Source organism: Sinocyclocheilus anshuiensis, unplaced genomic scaffold (genome assembly GCF_001515605.1).
Source record: "Sinocyclocheilus anshuiensis isolate Anshui unplaced genomic scaffold, SAMN03320099.WGS_v1.1 scaffold1100, whole genome shotgun sequence".
In the NCBI taxonomy this organism is placed as follows: Eukaryota; Metazoa; Chordata; class Actinopteri; order Cypriniformes; family Cyprinidae; genus Sinocyclocheilus; species Sinocyclocheilus anshuiensis.
The window spans coordinates 379824-399385 of record NW_015552633.1 but is presented as its reverse complement, the minus strand read 5'-3'; the positions used below and the strand labels follow the sequence as shown (position 1 = coordinate 399385).

The 19562-nt window shown below is 37.6% G+C and overlaps 4 protein-coding genes across 6 annotated transcripts in view; 1 reads left to right on the top strand and 3 right to left on the bottom strand.

Annotated features, from left to right (window-relative positions):
* The first annotated feature begins 692 nt into the window (after positions 1-692).
* hgd (homogentisate 1,2-dioxygenase) lies at positions 693-6221 on the top strand. Its single transcript, XM_016458067.1, has 13 exons — positions 693-905; positions 2177-2248; positions 2330-2418; positions 2529-2694; positions 2789-2880; positions 2968-3002; positions 3117-3196; positions 3773-3872; positions 3966-4090; positions 5152-5256; positions 5337-5463; positions 5556-5737; positions 5816-6221. Exons 1-13 carry the CDS (start codon positions 891-893, stop codon positions 5957-5959), a joined length of 1332 nt encoding a protein of 443 aa, XP_016313553.1. The 5' UTR covers positions 693-890; the 3' UTR covers positions 5960-6221.
* A 614-nt stretch (positions 6222-6835) lies between these two features.
* On the bottom strand, positions 6836-7911 carry ndufb4 (NADH:ubiquinone oxidoreductase subunit B4). Its single transcript, XM_016458017.1, has 3 exons — positions 7703-7911; positions 7125-7265; positions 6836-6975 (listed from the first exon to the last, which is right to left on the bottom strand). The coding sequence occupies exons 1-3, from the start codon at positions 7877-7879 to the stop codon at positions 6913-6915; spliced, it is 381 nt and encodes a 126-aa protein (XP_016313503.1). The 5' UTR covers positions 7880-7911; the 3' UTR covers positions 6836-6912.
* Positions 7912-8824: 913 nt separating this feature from the next.
* cunh11orf65 (chromosome unknown C11orf65 homolog) lies at positions 8825-11540 on the bottom strand. 3 transcript variants are annotated; one of them, XM_016458044.1, is made up of 10 exons: positions 11352-11540; positions 10971-11025; positions 10740-10863; positions 10551-10643; positions 10403-10456; positions 10034-10243; positions 9609-9742; positions 9296-9463; positions 9128-9183; positions 8825-9009 (listed from the first exon to the last, which is right to left on the bottom strand). In XM_016458044.1, exons 2-10 carry the CDS (start codon positions 11009-11011, stop codon positions 8894-8896), a joined length of 996 nt encoding a protein of 331 aa, XP_016313530.1. In that variant the 5' UTR covers positions 11012-11025; positions 11352-11540; the 3' UTR covers positions 8825-8893. The 3 variants fall into 3 exon arrangements, with proteins under 3 accessions (XP_016313530.1, XP_016313531.1, XP_016313529.1); XM_016458045.1 differs by lacking the exon at positions 11352-11540 and adding an exon at positions 11184-11212; XM_016458043.1 differs by lacking the exon at positions 11352-11540 and having other exon boundaries at positions 10971-11175.
* Positions 11541-11679: 139 nt separating this feature from the next.
* LOC107666622 (uncharacterized) overlaps positions 11680-19562 on the bottom strand; it is a 9899-nt gene continuing 2016 nt past the window's right edge. The window contains exons 4-5 of the mRNA XM_016458042.1: positions 18348-18393; positions 11680-17911 (exon numbers count right to left, since the gene is read on the bottom strand). Coding sequence (XP_016313528.1) covers positions 13496-17911; positions 18348-18393 — 4462 coding nt within the window. The 3' untranslated portion in view covers positions 11680-13495. The remainder of the gene's footprint in view (positions 17912-18347; positions 18394-19562) is intronic.

Genomic DNA, 19562 nt, shown 5'->3' with positions numbered 1-19562 from the left:
CATACATCAATGGAAAGCCTATTTATTCAGCTTTCAGATGATGTATAAATCTCAATTTTGAAAATTTGACCCATATGACTGGTTTTGTGGTCCAGGGTCACAAATCACAGAAAAATAAGAGTAATCCCTTACTTTACTTTTTCAAGTAAAGTAATTAAATAACAGTAATTGCTTAGTAAAGCATTAAACTTAACACTGGCTGTGACACTACTTTATAATTTAGGCTACTTACTGGACACAAAAAAAAAATTTGCAAAAAGACAGTGTAGGCCTACATTTACAACAGTGTAAATGCAATTAGCATAGCCTTTGTATCCTTATTTGCTTCCGATTTTATTTGTTTTTTGTTTTACATTTAAATACATTTGAACTTTTGTGATAATTTTCCACAAATATGGTAACAATATATTAAAATTTCAGATGCACTGTGAAACTTGGGCATTAAAAACCCAAACAGATGTAGGCTACTAATAAAACGCTTTAACATTCCTTGGTTTCCTCTATATTGAACAAGAAATAGGCCTACGTGCATTTGTTAAAGGACTGAGAACTGGACTTTACGATCTTGCCTTAACTGACATTTGCTGTACCTGTGCCAGGGGTCATTCTTTGCACGATCTGTGAACATCAAACCTCTCCTCCCCTCCCCTCCTAAACGTTGCCCAAATCTCTGGTTGCGTCACGAGCCGTGTCTGAGTCTAATTAAAACCATATTGAGAAAAACGTAAATACGACCCAAGTTCCTCCCTCGGTCTTCTGCTGCAAGAGAGCGTGGACTCGGTACGAGCGGTTTCAAGGGACCAGTGCTGACCGAAGATCTTCTGTGGAAAGTTGCAGTTCATTTTGTAAAGTTTATATATCACTAGACTATATTTGTAAATAACGCAACAATGGCTGGTTTGAAGGTAAGTGCACTTTGGACTGCATGGACGAATGCTTGTCTAAAATAAATAATTGTAAGTTCAAATTTACAGCCTATCGTAATTATATCGTAACAAAGTTTTATTCACAGTCTTTTTCAGGTTGTATCTAGTTTTCATTAAATACTTTTTTCTTCATTTTTATTTAGACATAAACCACTTACAAAACACAATGCTTGTTTATTATGTTTAGAACAGCACTGTAAACTCACCGGTACGTCCTAAGAGCATAGTGAGGTCCGAATCTCTCTTTTGAGTCGGATCTTTTTTTTTTAATAGGTAGAGGCGATTCACAAAACCGGTCTGGACTGCGTTTCCAAATACCATCTTCAGCCTAAAAACCTAAACCTAAACAAACGTCTGAAGATGCTTTTGGGAAAAGCCGCCCTGAAAGATTTATTCACGATTCACGAGACAATCTATCTTTAAGAGCAGTTCACGAAATGTAAAATGAGACTTTATAGTTTCATAAGCTGAAATATAATGGAACAACAAACTTAAGTGGGACACATGACATTACAGCAAACACCAAAATAAATGAAACCTACACAGTAAGTATATTACTTTATTTGGAATGTTTCAGAACATGTAGATATACAATGCCAGGGACATCGATCAATTGATTGTCTGAATCGATTCTTTGAAACGAACTGTTCAAAAGAACCGAGGGGGAGGGGGCGTTCCAACTTGGCCAATCAGATCACTGGAATCTGCAGCTGCCCAGATGAGGTTAATCTCGGCTCTAGGCTACATAAACTGTAGGCTGCACAAAACCTTTAGGTTTATGCATGCCTTTTCAACAGAATGCTCATGTTTTATAAAACAAAAGCCTAAAGTCAAAGTAAATCTGACAATCTATTAAAGTAGACTCTTGCTGTTCTCAACTGTCTACCTGTAGAGAACTAGAATGTAAACAACTGGCATCAACTAGCTTGTCAGATGTTTTTAGATTAAATTTTAAAGTGAAATCTTAATTCCTATGAGGCTATTGTCATATTTAACTCCTCCATATGTTATGTTTTCAGTTATACAGACTTATTTGAGATGTTTAAGAGCTGCTCTGAATGCATCTGCAGATGCACCATGACTAAGCACATTTGTTGTTGCTCACTCATAGGAAGGGGGAGATACTCAGATGGCCCTACACAGCTTCTTTTGTGTTTTTCTATTCGCTTTTATCACATTTTGCCACTTAGTTTGTTATTAAAAAATAAAATTAACTTATACTTAATACTTTTCAAATAACTCTGTTGTAGTACATGAGCGGTTTTGGCAATGAGTTTGCCTCCGAGGACCCTCGCTGTCCAGGATCTCTACCTGAGGGACAGGTAATACCACAACTTTTATCACCTACCTGGCCTGACCAATTAACTGTACACATCAACTCAGTTTAGTTTATTGTTTTATAGAACAATCCACAAGTGTGTCCATATGGCCTATATGCTGAGCAACTCTCTGGTTCTGCCTTTACTTGCCCACGGTCGACCAATAAGAGAAGGTATATATAGATTTGCAAAAAAAAAAAAAACAACAGTATGTAACATAACAATCAAACCTACACCCTTATGATTTGTAAGAAATGATCACAGCAAACCTTTATGTTTATAGCTGGCTGTACCGCATTTTACCCTCTGTGCGCCACAAGCCTTTCACTCCGATGAGCTGTGGAGATCTCACAGAGAACTGGAATGACGTAGAGCCCGACCCCAACCAGCTACGATGGAAGCCGTTTAACATCCCCAAATCTTCTGAGATAAAAGTGGATTTCATATCGGTAAAAGATTTCATCCTTGTCCACACTGCTCATATGGCCTTCATATTTAAATAATTCTCAGTGATGCCCAATGTCATCGGTTTGATATTTTCAGGGTCTACACACAGTCTGTGGAGCTGGAGATTCAAAATCTCGGAATGGAATCACCATCCACATGTATACCTGCAACACTTCAATGACTGACAAGTCAGTTTGAATTGGATTCAACTCACCAATGATTTCATTTCCCTTTTCTGTACAGTGTTTTTTAAAATTGGTACTTTTTTTTCATAGATGTTTCCAAAATGCAGATGGTGATTTCCTTATTGGTAAGCTTGTGGTCTCATTATTTATGCCATATTTTTTTTTTTTCAGGATTAATATGTAATTTGGATTTTTGTAGTAGTAGTTCCTTTTGATTAGGACCGCAATTTGTGTTTCAGTGCCCCAACAAGGTGAAATCCTGATTACTACAGAATTTGGGAAAATGATGGTGGAGCCCAATGAGATTTGTGTCATTCAGGTGACACTCTAATATCTATAAGAAAAAGTTGTCGGTACAATTGTTTTTTTTTTTAAACAAGTCTCTTGTGCTCACCAAGGCTGCATTTATTTGATCAAAAATACAGTAAAACAGTAATATTGTGAAATATTACTACAATAAATAAAATAACTGCTATTTTAATATTTTTTAAATGTAATTTATTAATGTGATGGCAAAGCTGAATTTTCAGCAGCAAATACTTGATTCTTTAGTCACATAATCCTATTAAATTATTTTCAATGTTGACAACAGCTGTGCTGCTAAATAATTTTTGTGGAAACCGTTATACATTTTTTCCCCAGAATTCTCTCATGAATAGAAAGCTCAAAAGAACAACATTTATTTGAAACAGAAATATCTTGTAACACTATAAGTGGCTTTATTGTCACTTTTGATCAATTTAATGCATCCTTGCTGAATAAAAGTATTAATTTACTTCAGGAAAATATACCTTACTGACTCCAAACTTTTGAATGGTATTTTACATTCAAGTTTGCATTCAATATTCCAATAAACAACACAGAAACTTTTTTTGCGTACTCTTCTGTTTCCCAGCAAGGGATGCGTTTTAGTGTTGATGTGTTTGGAGAAACCAGGGGGTACATTCTAGAGGTGTTTGGGGCCCACTTTGAGCTGCCTGATCTGGGTCCTATAGGTATGTACAACATAATTTATTTTTTAATGCCTTTGAATAACAAACTTTCATAAGCTGCTGGAAAAAGTCTATTAATTTGGCTGTGCATTGCAGGGGCTAATGGACTGGCTAACCCTAGGGACTTCCAAACACCTGTGGCTTGGTACGAAGACCGTACTGTAGCCACAGGTTACACCGTTGTCAACAAGTACCAAGGAAAGCTCTTCTCATGTCAACAGGTGCCGTGAAATGATTGCGTCAGTAGTAATCCCCATTGCTAACATTGCTGACATCAATGAGGCACTGAATGTTAGATTACACACAAAATGTACAATTTGTCCATGCAGGATATGTCTTTAATAAGACCAAGATTTCAAGCATCATTCTGCACTGAATTTATTTCCGTCTTGACGAGTGAATAATTGACTTGTTATGGCTGTCAGGAGCAAATTAGAGACAGCAAAAGTAGCATCACAAGGCAGTATCACTCATTGTAATGAAAAAAAAAAATGCAGCGAGCACGCATCTATAGTTGAGCACACAGGTCTCGCCGTCTGTACTCTCTTAAATGGTTTACGGTCTGTCTTGAAGGAGAAGGTACAGCTTATCCTGTTGTTTTGTCCTCCAACTAAGTGCTAAAATTGCTTAAATTAGCTTATTATTTGCTTGACTGGGAAAATATGTTTGTGTTTTGTGAGTATGAGTTTTTTTCTTCATTTTAATAGAGTCTGGTAGAGTTATCCTGTGAACTGTTATGCCTGTGAGATTACAAACCTCAGGGTCCCAGAAACCCCAGTGTGCACGGAGAGCGTCTTTGTGTGACTGAATGTAACTGAAAAAAGAGTCATGTTCTTGTTTGAGTCACTGGATTTGTGTTTGTGTGTACAGTTGTTACTGATGTTTTACCTGGTGTGTGTGTGTTTGTACATGTGGGTGGGTTGAAACAACAGGAGGGCGCATGAGGGTCAGGACAGCAGGCAGTCTCTGCTGTAATGAATTATATTGATTTTGAAGGCAGCATTCAAAATCTGTCTGCTGCAACATTATCAAGCGAAGGGTGTATAAAATTGCGGTTTTTAACGAAGACATTTCTTCGCCCCGTAACCTACTATTTCAAGTGCAGGAGCGTCAAAACAAAACGATGCCGTTTAAACGCTTTATTATTGAGGGCATTGATCGGACGTCTTAGTGTTTGGCGTTTGACATTACTATTGATTATTTACTCAAAGCCTACAGAAATTCATTACGTGGTGTATTATTACAGTACCCATGTTTTGTCATTTTAAATGTGTTCAAATAGGACTTTTCGCCGTTTAATGTGGTGGCATGGCACGGAAACTACACACCCTACAAATACAACCTGGAAAACTTCATGGTCATCAACTGTGTGGCGTTTGATCACGCAGTAAGTAATTTGCTTCATTTGACGTCTTATAATCACTACATTTGAACTGTCAATCAAATTACCTGAATCTTTATTTCCAGGATCCGTCGATTTTCACCGTTTTGACAGCCAAATCCACACGTCCAGGTGTGGCCATTGCAGATTTTGTCATCTTTCCTCCTCGTTGGGGTGTAGCTGATCACACCTTTCGGCCTCCTTACTACCACAGTAAGTCTGAGGTGGTGACTACATAGCCTACTTGTATTAAAACCAAATGAAATTTCAAGCGGTTAAAGAGCGCCCTCTGTCTATGCTAACAGGGAACTGCATGAGCGAGTTTATGGGGTTAATTAAAGGCCACTATGAAGCAAAGGAAGAGGGTTTCCAGCCTGGAGGAGCCAGTCTCCACAGCATCATGACTCCACACGGCCCTGATGTCGACTGTTTTGAGAAGAACAGCACAGCTATTCTGAAACCAGAGAGAGTTGCTGAAGGCACTATGGTAATGTTCAAATGGTTAGTTTTGAAATACATCATGTAAAAGGCTAGATGACGTACTAAATAATGCTGTATCCAACAGGCATTCATGTTTGAGTCATCCTTCAGCATGGCTGTGACCAAGTGGGGATTGGACACCTGCCACCATCTCGATAAGAGCTACTATGAATGCTGGGAGGCTTTACAAAATCACTTCAATCCAAACTGGAAACCCAGCAGCAAGTAGAACATGGTTACACCTCAACAGTCATCATATTTGTCTGACATGTGGATCAGTGATTCACAATGGTTTTATCGCTAGAATTGAGAGTGAACCAGAGATGTTCTGTGATAACAAAATAAAACATGCTATTGGAATATAACCAATAAAACAAAACAGAGTGTTTCTGCAGATTTTATAAAGATACATTTTAGACATTATAAAGACCTTTTTTAAGAAAGAAAATGTAAGGAACACAGTACATCAAAATGTAAATGTCTAGGGAGCACACCATGAGTTGTATTAGCAACACTTTAAAGTTTGAAAATACAACATTCAATAGGTCTCCATTACTTTTTAATTAATTTACCAAAAAATAAAAATTTCCAAAACCATTAATATATGGAAATAACTTTTACTGCACGTGTCCTTAGTATGTTTGTTTGTCTTGATTTCAGTGCAAATGTCTAAAGATGCCTAAAAATGACAAGATAATAAGTCTTGTATTCTGTAACTGATCAACATGTTTATGATTAAAACAAGAATACATATCTGCCAATGGTTTAAGAAAATTTAATGGTTTATATACCACATAAGCTCACATAATTCTTTCAGAAAACAAGAATTCTTATATACATTTTGCATCTCAAGTTGTATCTCATGCATCTGGATTTAAGTATGTTAGATATTATATCTAGACAATACTGAGAAAGACATTCAATTTTGAACAATGCATGCAACATTTAATGCCATGATTTATACATCATGGCACCTTTATACATTTTTAGGACGTTCTGCTCTGACCTTTTTAAAGCCTTAATTTTAGACCTGCAGAAACCCTGTTGTGAAATTACAAAAATACTGTGATTTCTTGTTTTTCTTCAATAACAGTGGTAAAGGAAGTTTCAACAATAAAGTATTTTATTTAGTATATAATTACAAGTACTCTGTGTTACAATAAACAGTGAAATCATTTTTTTTTAGGTTGACAGGTTATAGGGGCGCTCATAGGTCCCTGCCTTAATCTTGGCCTCCCTTTTGTCCTGGAAAGATGGGGAAAACAGTACTGATAAGATGCGTGTTAAATATCGCATGCGATTTATCGTTCAGCCCTAGTTAAAATGATATAACCACTGCAACTTTGACATCATCAATACTGAATAAGAAGTGAATTTATACAGCTTCAACTCACCCTGTCTGTTTTAAACACCACATACAAGACGAAAAGGGGGAGAACTCCAAACAAGCCACCAATCAATGAAGTTTTAGCAGTTGGTCTGAAGTAGTTGTTATTGGTGCGTGCATATGTCCACCGTGTAAGAGCAGGATCCTCCTACAAATAAAAACACATGGAGATTGATGACTAGATCAAACTGTTTAAATGTGTCAGGTTACCTTCTGGAAGTTTCAATAATGCATTTGTCAGGATTGTAAAAAATAATGTGGCAAACAACACACCCAGGAGGATGCATTCTGAATAAGAGTATAATCTGTTCGAAATTTAACAAATCACATCTTTTCACATAAAGACTATAGAGCCATTTGGATCAAAACAAGCTGGCAGGCAGTAACTGCTAGCCATCGATCAGTGAAGGTCACTCACTGCAGATTCATTATAAAACAAACAACCTAGTTTTCTAAAAACATGAATGTAGACTAAATAATTAATTACTAAAACGTCATTAAATTATAAACTAGTACAATATGAAAAAACTGTCTATAGCTTAACTGTAACTGTTTACCCCATATATGATATTTGGTTTGTCTTACAATCAGCTCTTTCCGATGAGGATTGTTCAGCTGCTGCAGATACTGCCTCTTCAGTTGAGCCCGCAGAGCTGCTCTCTTCTCCTCAGCCCGCCGGTAATCAGGTGAAAGATTGAAATATTCGGCTGGATCTAATGTTTTTGGCCGAGTGGCCAAAGGCGCCTCTTTGTAGGTCGCCATTACTGCGAATAGCAAAAAAAAAAAAACGCCCCGACAAAAAAAGATAAATCTGATTGGCTGCGCGCTGCGCGTCACATTCGCGAGTCTCGCGGTAATTCAGAATGTCTCGCCAAAGGATTTCTATGATACCCGATGATACCGCATCTAATTTCGAGTAAATCGGTGTTTTAGTTTAGTCATTAATATACCATTATAGTGTTTTGTTTAAATATTTTGAATTAGATTTTATTTATATTTTAATGTTTAAATAATTTAATTATTTTTATACTTCATCACTTTATCAAAATTTCACAATCCAGTTAGGCTCATCAACCATAACTCCTTCAAAAACAGCTAGAAACCTTGGAGTTGTGATTGACGATAAGCTGAATTTCTCAGACCACATTGCTAAAACTGCCCGGTCCTGCAGATTTGCTTTATACAACATTAGGAAGATCAGGCCCTTTCTTTCAGAACATGCAACACAACTCCTTGTTCAAGCTCTTGTTCTGTCCAAGCTGGACTATTGCAGTGCTCTCTTGGCAGGTCTTCCAGCCACTTCTATCAAACCTCTACAATGAATCCAAAATTTTTGACTGCTTTTATTGTCCTCATTTGTAAGTCGCTTTGGATAAAAGCGTCTGCTAAATGACTAAATAAATAAATATATAGCTACAGGCCTATAGTTTTTAATAGTATTTACTTTTAGTTATTGTAGTACTTCAAATTCAAGCGAAAAGGAAAAGCTTGTCAACTTGCTGAAATATTGATTGTAATAATACGTTTTTTTATTTCAGTTAATGTTTATTTTATTTCAAGTAATGGAAATGTGTGTTTTTATGGTTTTAGTTTTAGTTAATGACAACCCTGCATACCGCTGTAAAACATTTTTTTTTAGGAGAGGATAAATCATATTTAAAATATATTTGACCACACAAAACTAGTCGAAACACATGACCTGCTTTATTTATTCAAATTAATAAAGCAAATCAGATTGTGCAATATATTATTAGAGCTGCATAATACATTCCAGCCTCAGATGTGATCCAGATGTTGGCTCACCACTGGATCCTCACTGATCTGAGGAATCTCACAAATATCACGCACAGAGACACAGGCCAAGTCCTTCTGGTCACTCTCCGACAGCCTATCTATAGTGAGAAAAGTAGAAGTGTGGATACCCATTTTGGCCAGTAGAGGAAGCTACAATGCAACAAAAGTGTTTATTTCATAAATAAAGCTTAATGAAGGAACACCCAAAAGTCTTACCTTTGATAAATATGCAGCATTTGCTGGTACCCAAATTCCTCCATTCATTGATATACCTGAGAGACAAGCAAATATTCTAAATGGGATATTTTATGACTACCATGATGATGAAAAAGTGATGATGCCAAGTACAGTATATCACATCTAATGTGATATTAGCTCAATTACTCATCAAAATTGAGAGCTTTGGTCCATTCGAGCAGCTCATCTACGTCCTGCTCAGAAACTGAATCTGGTCCAATCTGTTCAAAGGAATCCATCAACTCTGTGGATTTTTGCACCAGCAGAGCTGTTTCGCTGTGTTCTGTAGGAGATTGCAGGAGACCCTCAGAATACCTGTGCACAAGATCTGTGTTTACTATTATGCCATCATTCATAACGTATTTCCAGTTTTCTCTATGATTAGCTCTGCAGAACACATCTTATCACCTATCACAAACAATTAAACAGCTACTTTAAATACATTTTTAAAATACCTTACATTTTTCTCATCCATTCAATTTTCCGAATCTTCTTTTTTCTTGCAACATCTTGTCGCCGACGGATTTTGCAGTGATGGAACTGTATCTTCTTAACATTGGTATCTTGAGTTATTGGGTCTTCAAACACAGAAATCTTTAATCAAAAAGGCAGTGATATAATGCTTAGGCAACATTTGTATATTTTTCTGACTGTTACAATTTAAATTGTACATGAAACAGTAGAAATTAGTCTCTTATGCTGACCAAGGCTGCATTTATTTGATCAAAAATACAGTAAAAAGAGTAATATTATATTGTGTAAAATGTAATTTATGGAGTGCAGTAATGGCTGCTGAATGTTTGGTTGGTTATGTTTTATTTACTGAATTGCACTGATACACAAAAGGTAAAATTAAAATGAAAGTATTATGACTGGATATGTCACCTTGCAAGACAAAATCCTCCAGCCATTGTTCTCTACCCGCTGGTACCACCCAGAGTGATCATCCCTGTCATTGATCATCAGTCGGCCATTATGAATCTGGCTTGGAGCAGGTTTCTTTAGCTGTGTGTAATCTTTAGGACTGGAGGCACACATGTCCACTATGGGTGCACGAGTGTATATTTTAAAGTAGATGTTTGGAGGATAGGTTGGCTGGAATTTTATAAACATTAGTAAGTAATTTGCAATTTGCTTATAATTCGATTTTCAATAACGTAACCTTCTAGAGCAGAACACAATAACACATTACAGCATGTTCTTGAGTACAAATGACCATCTAATCATGGAAAGATGAATAACATCAACACTCACCCCACCCAGTCTGAATCGGATAAGTGCCCCTGAAGCAGCATCCAGAATATTAGCCTACAACAAAGCATTCAGGCATATGATTAAAAAAAAGAAAAAAAAAAAGAGGAAAAACATCTCAATCTTCACACATGCATTGTCACAAACTTACCTCTGCAGGGTTAATAAATCTAAGAAGGAGACGTGGATCCCCTTGATTATGAAAGCTCACTAGTTTCTTGAGGTGCTTGAAAACAGCAGTATCCTACACGTGACAGACATAGTATGCACTACTTTTTATTTATGCATTAAATTATATGTTGGAGAAAATGTAACATTAAAGTTGAGTGTGATCACTAACAACATGTGCCCTCCATGCTCGCTGGATGATCCTGGCTGCTCTGCTGAAAGCCGTTTCCAGCTGTGGGACAAGTATGACATTAGTGTCTGATGTAGTTTCCCCAGCTGGAGATGTTGAGTGATGCCTAAAGAGGAAAAAATGATTGACAGTTTTTTTTTTCTATTGCTTGCTTCACTCATTTAGAAACGAGTCTGTATTTTTTGTTGTTGTTGTTGTTGCTGTATTTCATACCTGTCAAAAGAGTATGTGTGTTCAGTCATTTTCTTGTTCATGCTAGCACATGCTGCTAAAGGATAAAAAGAGAGAAAAAAGTTTATTCTGTGAAACATTAACATGGATTTATATTTCAATTAGCCGAAAAGGAGCAATTCTGAAAAAAAAAAAGGGAAAAGAGAAAACATAACCTATAAATTATACTGTTTAACTGAGGCTAAAGCTCTGCACCCTGATTAAGCCTTTGCCATGTCAAGGAAAGGGAAATGGGTTTATTCAACTAGGATTATGATTATTTTATTGGATTATTAGGCTACATTTAACTCCATCCTTATACTCAATTCAAAATTAAGACAGTTGGTTTTTATAAACCACTCAGCCCACAAAAATGTTACTTACTTGATCTTTGGAGTCCTCTTCATTCTCAAGAAACAGAATAGCCAATATGCTTCAAATACCTGAATTAAAATGTTGAATAGGTAGAAGGTGCTTAAAATAGGCAATGTATTAAAAATAAAGCGTTTTATCCTTATGATATCTATAATATTGAAATCAAACCCATCAGGTGATTATCGAAAAGTAAACAAAATCGTGAACTGGATTTTCACAATGACATCGCTGAAGTCGCATCAAGCTGAAGTAAAAAAAAACGTAAAGGGAGCTAAAACTGCAACCAAAGACTAAACTTAACATTGAAGGAGTTAAATAATAAAGCCTAGACATACAGTATGACTTGATTCCTTTATTGGGACGGGTGACTGCACGCCTACAACAGCCGTTACCAAAGCAACGTGAAAACAAACTCATTTAACTCAATGCTAGAAAGCTAGAAATACGAGATTCTATCCAAAATACATGTTTTAAATGGAAAACTATGTGTCGACTAGGAGATTAATTTAACTAAAAGATTCGTTCAGTGGCCTTTTCAGCAGATTACATCGTTACGACAGTAGGTTGCGAAAAGTTAAGGATTGTGACATTGAATCGTTCACTAATTCGTAAAAAAATAATACTCAAAATTCTGACCTTTGACGACAGTCGTGATTTTTTTTTCTAACAAAACAGACCTACTGCTTGATCCGCAAACCTGTCAACCATTACTGAAACATCGATCAAATTAGTTGCATCACTCATATAACTGTTCATTGTACAATTATGGCAGGTTGTGACACGTAACAGTGTCGGCCTGTTTTAATGAGCTGCAATTAAGAGTTTCTGTGTTATTAGAGAACAAGTTTACTAAGACTAGAGTGTACTTGCTAATCAAATTTTAACATAGCAGTTACCGTCTTGTCCAAAGTTAGTCATTTACAGTCATTTTTACAAGTGATCAATATTCTTCTACTTCTGTGTTAGAAAAAATACAATTTAGTCAATATATTAAATGTTCATAAATATAACTGTTTTAATGAAGACATTCAAGAAATGGCCTTACAAAAAGGACCTTACATATGTAGGCCTATGTTACAAAGCATTTAGTAGTACCGTAGGTCAGTGCTGCAATTGACAGGTCTTATGGAGGTCCCTAAGGCTATAGGAGAGAAATGATGCCCCAACCCCCTGCCCTGCATAATAAATTACAATAAAAGATCAATTAAAATTACACTGAAAGCCACACACAAACATGATGCACACAAACAACAAAATTAAATTATACAGCAAATAAAATCAACCGTAAGGTCTTTTTTTTTTTAAGAATGCTTAGTTCATCTGTGGTATGTCTTTTGCAGATTGTGAGAGGTCATGTGTTTGAACCTCAAATTAACAAGTCGTGGATGAGGATCAGCCACCGTTTTCAATAACACTTTCATACTTTTAACAATAATATCAAATGGACAGCAGACATCTGTTACAACATCTTCTTTACAGACTTAGCCATAATTAATTTAATTAATGTGGAATCATCAGTGTTGCGGGCACCAATATTACATTTTTCTATTTTCTATATTTTTTCTGACTGTTAAAGGAGCAGTATTGAAAAAAATTCAAATACATATATTAAACATAGTTGGGGTTCAGTTTCTTGGTTGGCAGCTTCTGACTATATAATGTCGGTCAGGGAAATAATGTATTGTGACTGACACGCTTTTCTTTCAAATGCCACAGTGAATGAAACAGCCAATAACCTGCAGGAGGCAGGCCTCAATAAAAGGAATGACATGAGAATTCACCATTTCAAAGCCTCAAGATCCAGAAAATATGTATATGCATATGTATAAAAAACTAATGAAACAGTGCATTGTACTGTATTGTAAATACATTCATAATGAAATCAAACATTGTTATCCTCAAGCACTAAAGAATTCAAAAACCCATTATATTTAATTTATAACAAGAAATATGAAATCAACACGGTCTTACGGTTCTGATATAATTATAATTCCTTCTATTCATATGCAATCTGGATTTCTAGTTTTTTTTACAATTTAGATTGGTTTGACAGAGACCTAATTTTGCTGCAGCTTTGTCATAGAAGACCCTATGCATAGAATGCCCCCAGTTTATGTAACATGATGGAATTGAACAACATACAATTCTCTCTTCTAAAGTTCTGTTTCTACCGCATCACCATTATCAAGATAGTATTCATCATCGGTTGTGGTGTCAGAATCAGACTCCTCAAAAACAGTCATGCTGGTTGTGTAGCTCCTTGATGACAGGATTCCACGAGGAGGAGACAGATTTTCTGGAGTTGTCCATATGGGGGAAGACACAGAAGGAGCCTGGGATATCCGACGAGGTGAAGAGGACATAGTTGGAGATGGAGGTGGGGTTGGGTCTGCATCATCATGATCAAGATCAAGATTATCTGTATATACAGATTGAGACTGTTTACCAGTGATAGGTTTTGCATCATAGATTGGGGAATGGCTACTACTCATTGGAGAGTCAACTATTGTATAATTCCCCTTTGGCAGAAAGTCATCCAAACTTGAGAGGTCGCTGATGCTGCTTGTTGAGATTCGTCCAGGACCTGATGGGCGGCTTGAAACCACACTGCTTACTGAGAAAGATCGTCCACTGTGTAGACCATACTTTAAATCAGCACATGATGAGGACAAGCGAGACCTCACAAGGTTTTGCTGCACAGGACTCTTGGTGGCGCTCTGAGGAGAGAAGTCATCGGACTCACAAAGTGAATTTGTTTTTTTGCTCAATGGACTATAAAACACATTGTCATTCTGAATGTCTTCTGAATCAAAATCAAACAAATAAAAGGGCGATGGGGGACCGACAGAGGATTTTCTGTAATGTGGCAAGGTGGCAGAACGATTCATACTTTGGGCCTTTTGCCTATGTGGACTAAAGCTTCTTCCATTTTCATCGCTATGCCTCTTTTGCTGATCAACATTTAATTTATTCTCAGATGATTTCTTTAATGTTAAGGGTGACAAGGACCCAAAAGAGCCTTTATCGGTGGTCAAAGATGAGTTGGGGGCCATCCATGTGCACTCAGAACCCTTTTGTTCAGTTGTAGATCTGTTTTGCCAGTCCATATTTAAAGTATTCTCAGATTTCCTGCATGTAAGTGGCGACAAAGACCCAAAAGAAGCAAAAGAGCCTTTATCGGTGGTCAAAGATGAGTTGGGGGCCTCCCATGTGTACCCAGAACCCTTTTGTTCAGTTGTAGATCTGTTTTGCCAATTCATTTTTAAAGTATTCCCAGATTTCTTTAATGTAAGTGGCGTCAAAGATGCAAAAGATGCTTTATTGGTGGTCAAAGATGAGCTGGGGGTCTCCCATGTGCACCCAGAACCCTTTTGTTCAGTTGTAGATCTATTTTGCCAGTCCATATTTAAAGTATTCTCAGATTTCTCTAATGTAAGTGGCAACAAGGACCCAAAAGAGGCAAAAGATGCTTTATCAATGGTCAAGGACGAGTTGGGGGCCTCCTGTGTGGACCCAGAATAATTTATTTCAGCCTTAGACTTATTTTGTCCACTCATATTTAATGTACTCTCAGATTTCTTTAATGTTAGTAGTGGCAAGGAACCTAAAGAGGTTTTATCAGTTGTTAAAGAGGAGTTAGAGGGTGCCGGATGGCTCTCAGAACATGTTTTCTCCTCTGTCTTGGGACTTTCAAAAGTCTCAGTATCTGAGGGGTGCTGAGTGGGACTCTTGTTCTTTTTTGGTAGTGTGTCAAGTGAGCTGTCTGAACGTTTGACACCAAATGTCAGTTTCAAGCGATTTAACATCTGGTCAATCCTGCTGCTCGTTCTAAACACTGGCAAATGTCTTTTGGTTTTTAAATACTGGGGACTAACAACCTCTTTGTCTGGCAAAGAAGCTGAAGAGAAGACAGCTTCTTTGTCTTTCTTAACTCGTGAACTAAAGAGGCCTTTTTTTGAATTGGAACTTTGCATTTCCTGCAATCTCTCATGCATATGCACAGCAGATATATCTTTCTCAGCTGTCAGTGGAGTCTCACTTTCTACTGTGAGCTTATCAGGTAATAAATACTTACCTTTCTCACTCAGCTTGTGCTTGGGGTATGCATTACCCTTATCAAGCTGAAGTTCTATCAGGCCATCATGCTCCTGCTGAAAGAAGTTGTTAGAGCCTGTGTTGGGCTGCCTTGGGTGTGGGCTTATATTAGCGCTTTGGCTTTCCATGACAAAACTTGCATCTGGTGCAGTTTGTAAGAGGCATGGCTGGGCAGGTTTGTGATTATCTAAGGCGCTTGTGTAAGCTTGAACTGCTGTCCTCTGTTCTCTGTTAGAAGAAGCAAACTGTTCCTTTGGTCTTCTTATTATGCTTGTGTATGTGGACAGTGAAGAACTTGGATCACTTTTTATGAAGTCTGCAGGAGTGGTTACAATACCATAAGATGTAGTTTGGGTATGAGTTTTGGGCACAGGTGGAGAGCGTAGTTCTTGTAAAGTGTTGTTGAGTGTAGGTCGTGAGGAGATGAGGCTAGAATATGGAGATGTACTGAGACGAGGTGCTGATCTTCGTCCAAAATCAGGAGGCAGAGATTGAGCTGGTGCTATATGAGAGCCATAAGAGCTTCTTTGTAACACTTGTACCTGTGGCACAAATGGGTTGAAGTCAAATGAAAATTTTGAGGGAAGTGTTCTCCGGTCACCCTGCAGTGTTACACCTCCATCTTGCTTAGGAGGCGATGTTTCACCTCTCTGTATGTGGGAAGAAGGGGTGGAAGGGGAAGGGGTGGACACCGCCGGGCTGTACTCCCTTAGGTATGAATAAATGCTTGGTACTCTTACACTTCTGAGAGGTCTGCTTGGAGAAAGAGGGCTCGAAAGATCCATCGTGCTTTGACTTGACTGAGAATATTTCTTAGAGTCCAGATATATATTTGTGGGACTTGTTCCATCTACAGAAGAGTCTTTCCAGGGTGAGTAGTTGAGCCTGTCTGTGAAGGTGCTTGTGCCCGAAGAACTGCTGGCTATTATATTGTGTGTGCTTTGTGATTTTAATTTTTGGACATTAAAGCCAGATTGTTGAACATTAAAATTTGTTGAATCTTTGGGAGAAATTGTGGTATCTGGAGATACTTGTTGTTTGGTCATATTGGAGTATTGCAGGTTGGTGTTGTTGGCAGTATTTTGTTCCACTGCATCTGTGTCTTCTGTACTGGAATATTCCCTCAAAAGAACTGAATAAGAACGTTCTTGGGCTCTGAGAACCCCAAGTTGGCTGGTTTTGGTTGTGGAGTGTGGGAAATGTTCCTCCTCTGCTTTGGCAATAGAAGCTTCTAGTCTCTTTGAAATTTCTGTCTCTGGTTTGTTTAGAAACAGTGATGCCCTTAATGGCACTCTACTCCTAATTCTAGGGGAGAAAGGGAACTGACTGACTGGTATTTCCTCTGTACTTGCAGGAGTGTCTGGGTATTCGGGGGTTTGGGCATCAGCGGTAACAGGATGGGCAAATGATGGAGTTTTCAGAACAACTCTGCTAGGCAACGTAAGGGACCTGACAGACCTAGTCATCTGAGTCTCTGATTGTGTGGGCTCAGCACTGGAGTTTCTCAGATTTGACCTCCTCAAGGAAAGAAGTAGGCTGCTTGTTGTTGGCTTAGAGCTCAATGATTTGAAAGACTCATGTTCATCTCCAGTGTTTGATATTCTGTACCCTGAATGGGCCAGAGGTGTGGGAAAAGGATGCAAATCTGTATTATTGTACATCATGCCCACAGAGGAGGACTCAGTAATGGGTCTCTTTGGCTGTATTTTGGTTGTGATGTTCGGGGAATTGTTCTCTTTTTGCCAGTCAGGAGAGTTATAGCTGGTTCCTGCAGCCAACTGCATGTCATTGTCATTGGCCAACATGTGTTCAGATGGTCGCCTCTGGGAAGGAAGAAACGGTTGTTGCAGCCGATCCTGGCGAAATAAGGTAGATGGGTTCATATTCTGTCCACAATCTTGGGGTTCATGCTGTACTTCGTTTCCGCTTTGCTTGGGTCTTCGAAGGCGGCCACTCCAAGGTGGAGCAAGAACTGAGGCCAGGGCTGATGATAACATAGCTGATGTAGGATTGATATATCCAGGTTCTGGCTCAAGGGTATTTTCAGAATGAGGAGCAGGTAAATAGTCTAATGACAAGACCTGGTTTGCAACTTCTGAATGGTGTGCAAAAAACTGGGAATCAGTGCTTGCTTTTAGACCATTGTCCACTTCAAGGGAGGTCAGATTACTGTGGTATTGTGGAGTTGTTACAGCATTCTCTCTACAGTCATTGGCTCCAGATTCCTTGTTGAATTGTGTTTGAACCTCACAAACAGGATGAGTAGAATCTCTTTGTGAGTTGTTGTGGACAATTTCTGTTTGTTCATGAAGGCCTATGTCGTGTTGTATTCCTGTATTTTGTCCCGGCTTTGTCCCACATTGATGCAGAGTGGTAAAGCTGTCTTCATCAAAGCTTGCTTTTGGCCCATCCCCATTCTTAAATATACCAGTTGATTTGCCACATTGGTCAGTTTGTGAAAGCACGTCCCTTAGCTGTCAAAACAAGCAACAAAGCTTTTGATTATTGCCAAAAATTACACAAAACACAGGCACTAATTCAAGCACAGTAGCATTTGTACATTTTAGTCTGCTAAATTGCATTTCAGAGTTGCTTGGGAAAATTGCAAGAAATGCTTCTCACATGTATTTGAACTATTTGAACAAATCGCCACTCCCATTCCATAACTGTTTAAACAGACAGTTCAACTTCACAGTTGAGCTTTACATTCCACTGAAAAATACTCTGCATGTCAAAAATGCAAACATGGAGTGGAATGTATTCAAAGGGCAGTACAATAGAGATATTTCATTATATTTAAGATATGATTGATTAGTAAGACATATAGATTGTATCTTTACATCAGACATTCTCTTGCTAAAAAAATAAACAATCCAACTCTCATGTCTGCGTCTTAGCTTGAATGCTTACCTCTGTGTGGTGTTGATTAGCTGTGTTCTTTACGGCTTCATGTGTGCTGTAACAGTCACATTTGAGAAAATAATTTTTAATTAGCATATGATTTTTTAAATGAGCAAGCATTATAAAAGTATGTAGATGAAAAAATACCTCCATGTTATATTTGATTTTCTCAGCAAAAGATAAGTTCCCTCAGGCAGATAAGCAAACATTGAAAACTATGACGAAAACAAATCTCTTGTCTAATTCAATGTTTCACACGCTACTCTTACTCCCTAAATACTTCTTCTAGTTCAACGTCTTTTATATATTCAGCAAGGCAACGCAGGAAAACAAGATCAACGACATTCCATCCTTTCTCTCAGTTTAAGCATTTTAGGAGTAAACAATTCATTGGCCTGACATGAAGGGAGGGGTCCATGGTTAAACTGTTTTAAGATTAGTACAGAGTGTCTCACACACATTAATGCATACAGTCAGATACACATACCACTTACACACAAAAAAAAACCCTGTTTAATATCTGCTTTGAAAAATGAGAGAGCAGTGATGATGTCATACCTTTTAAACAAGATACTGTAATACTACCCAATAAATGTCTATTCACTGTTTCTAAGATCAAGGTGTAAAGACTTTATAAAGGTGTAAGCACTATTTGAAAGCATGAACACACCTAGATACGATACAGCCAAACAGCAAATCTTTGCCTATACACTTTCACCCTATCATTCACCATCATTAAATCATGACTTATTGCTATATGAGGACTATTACTGCCAGTCATGGGTCGAAAGGGCATTTGCTGCTCTGGCTAGGACTGTGCAAATGACACAAAACACAAAGTTCTATGGCATAATTTACAAGACAAAAGATATTATTATGTGCAGTGTGTATTAAGTGGAATTACATTTTCATAAAACATTTACTAATAGGTAGACTAACAGTTTTGGAGTGAATGCTACAAATTTGATCATTCACTGAACTTGTTTATTATAGCAGTTGATCCAGTTTTATTATAAAATTGGATTTTAAACTAGATAAGCAATAATATTAGAATTTTGGTCAATGCCATATACTGATAATTATTTTCATGTTATAACCTATAACTGGTAAATGGCTGATTAAAATTATATATACAATTTGCACCTATACAATTTTGTTTAAAAACAAAAGTGAACACTAAACTTTTTAAAGCATGATGACCCCCCCCCCCCCCCCCCACAACAG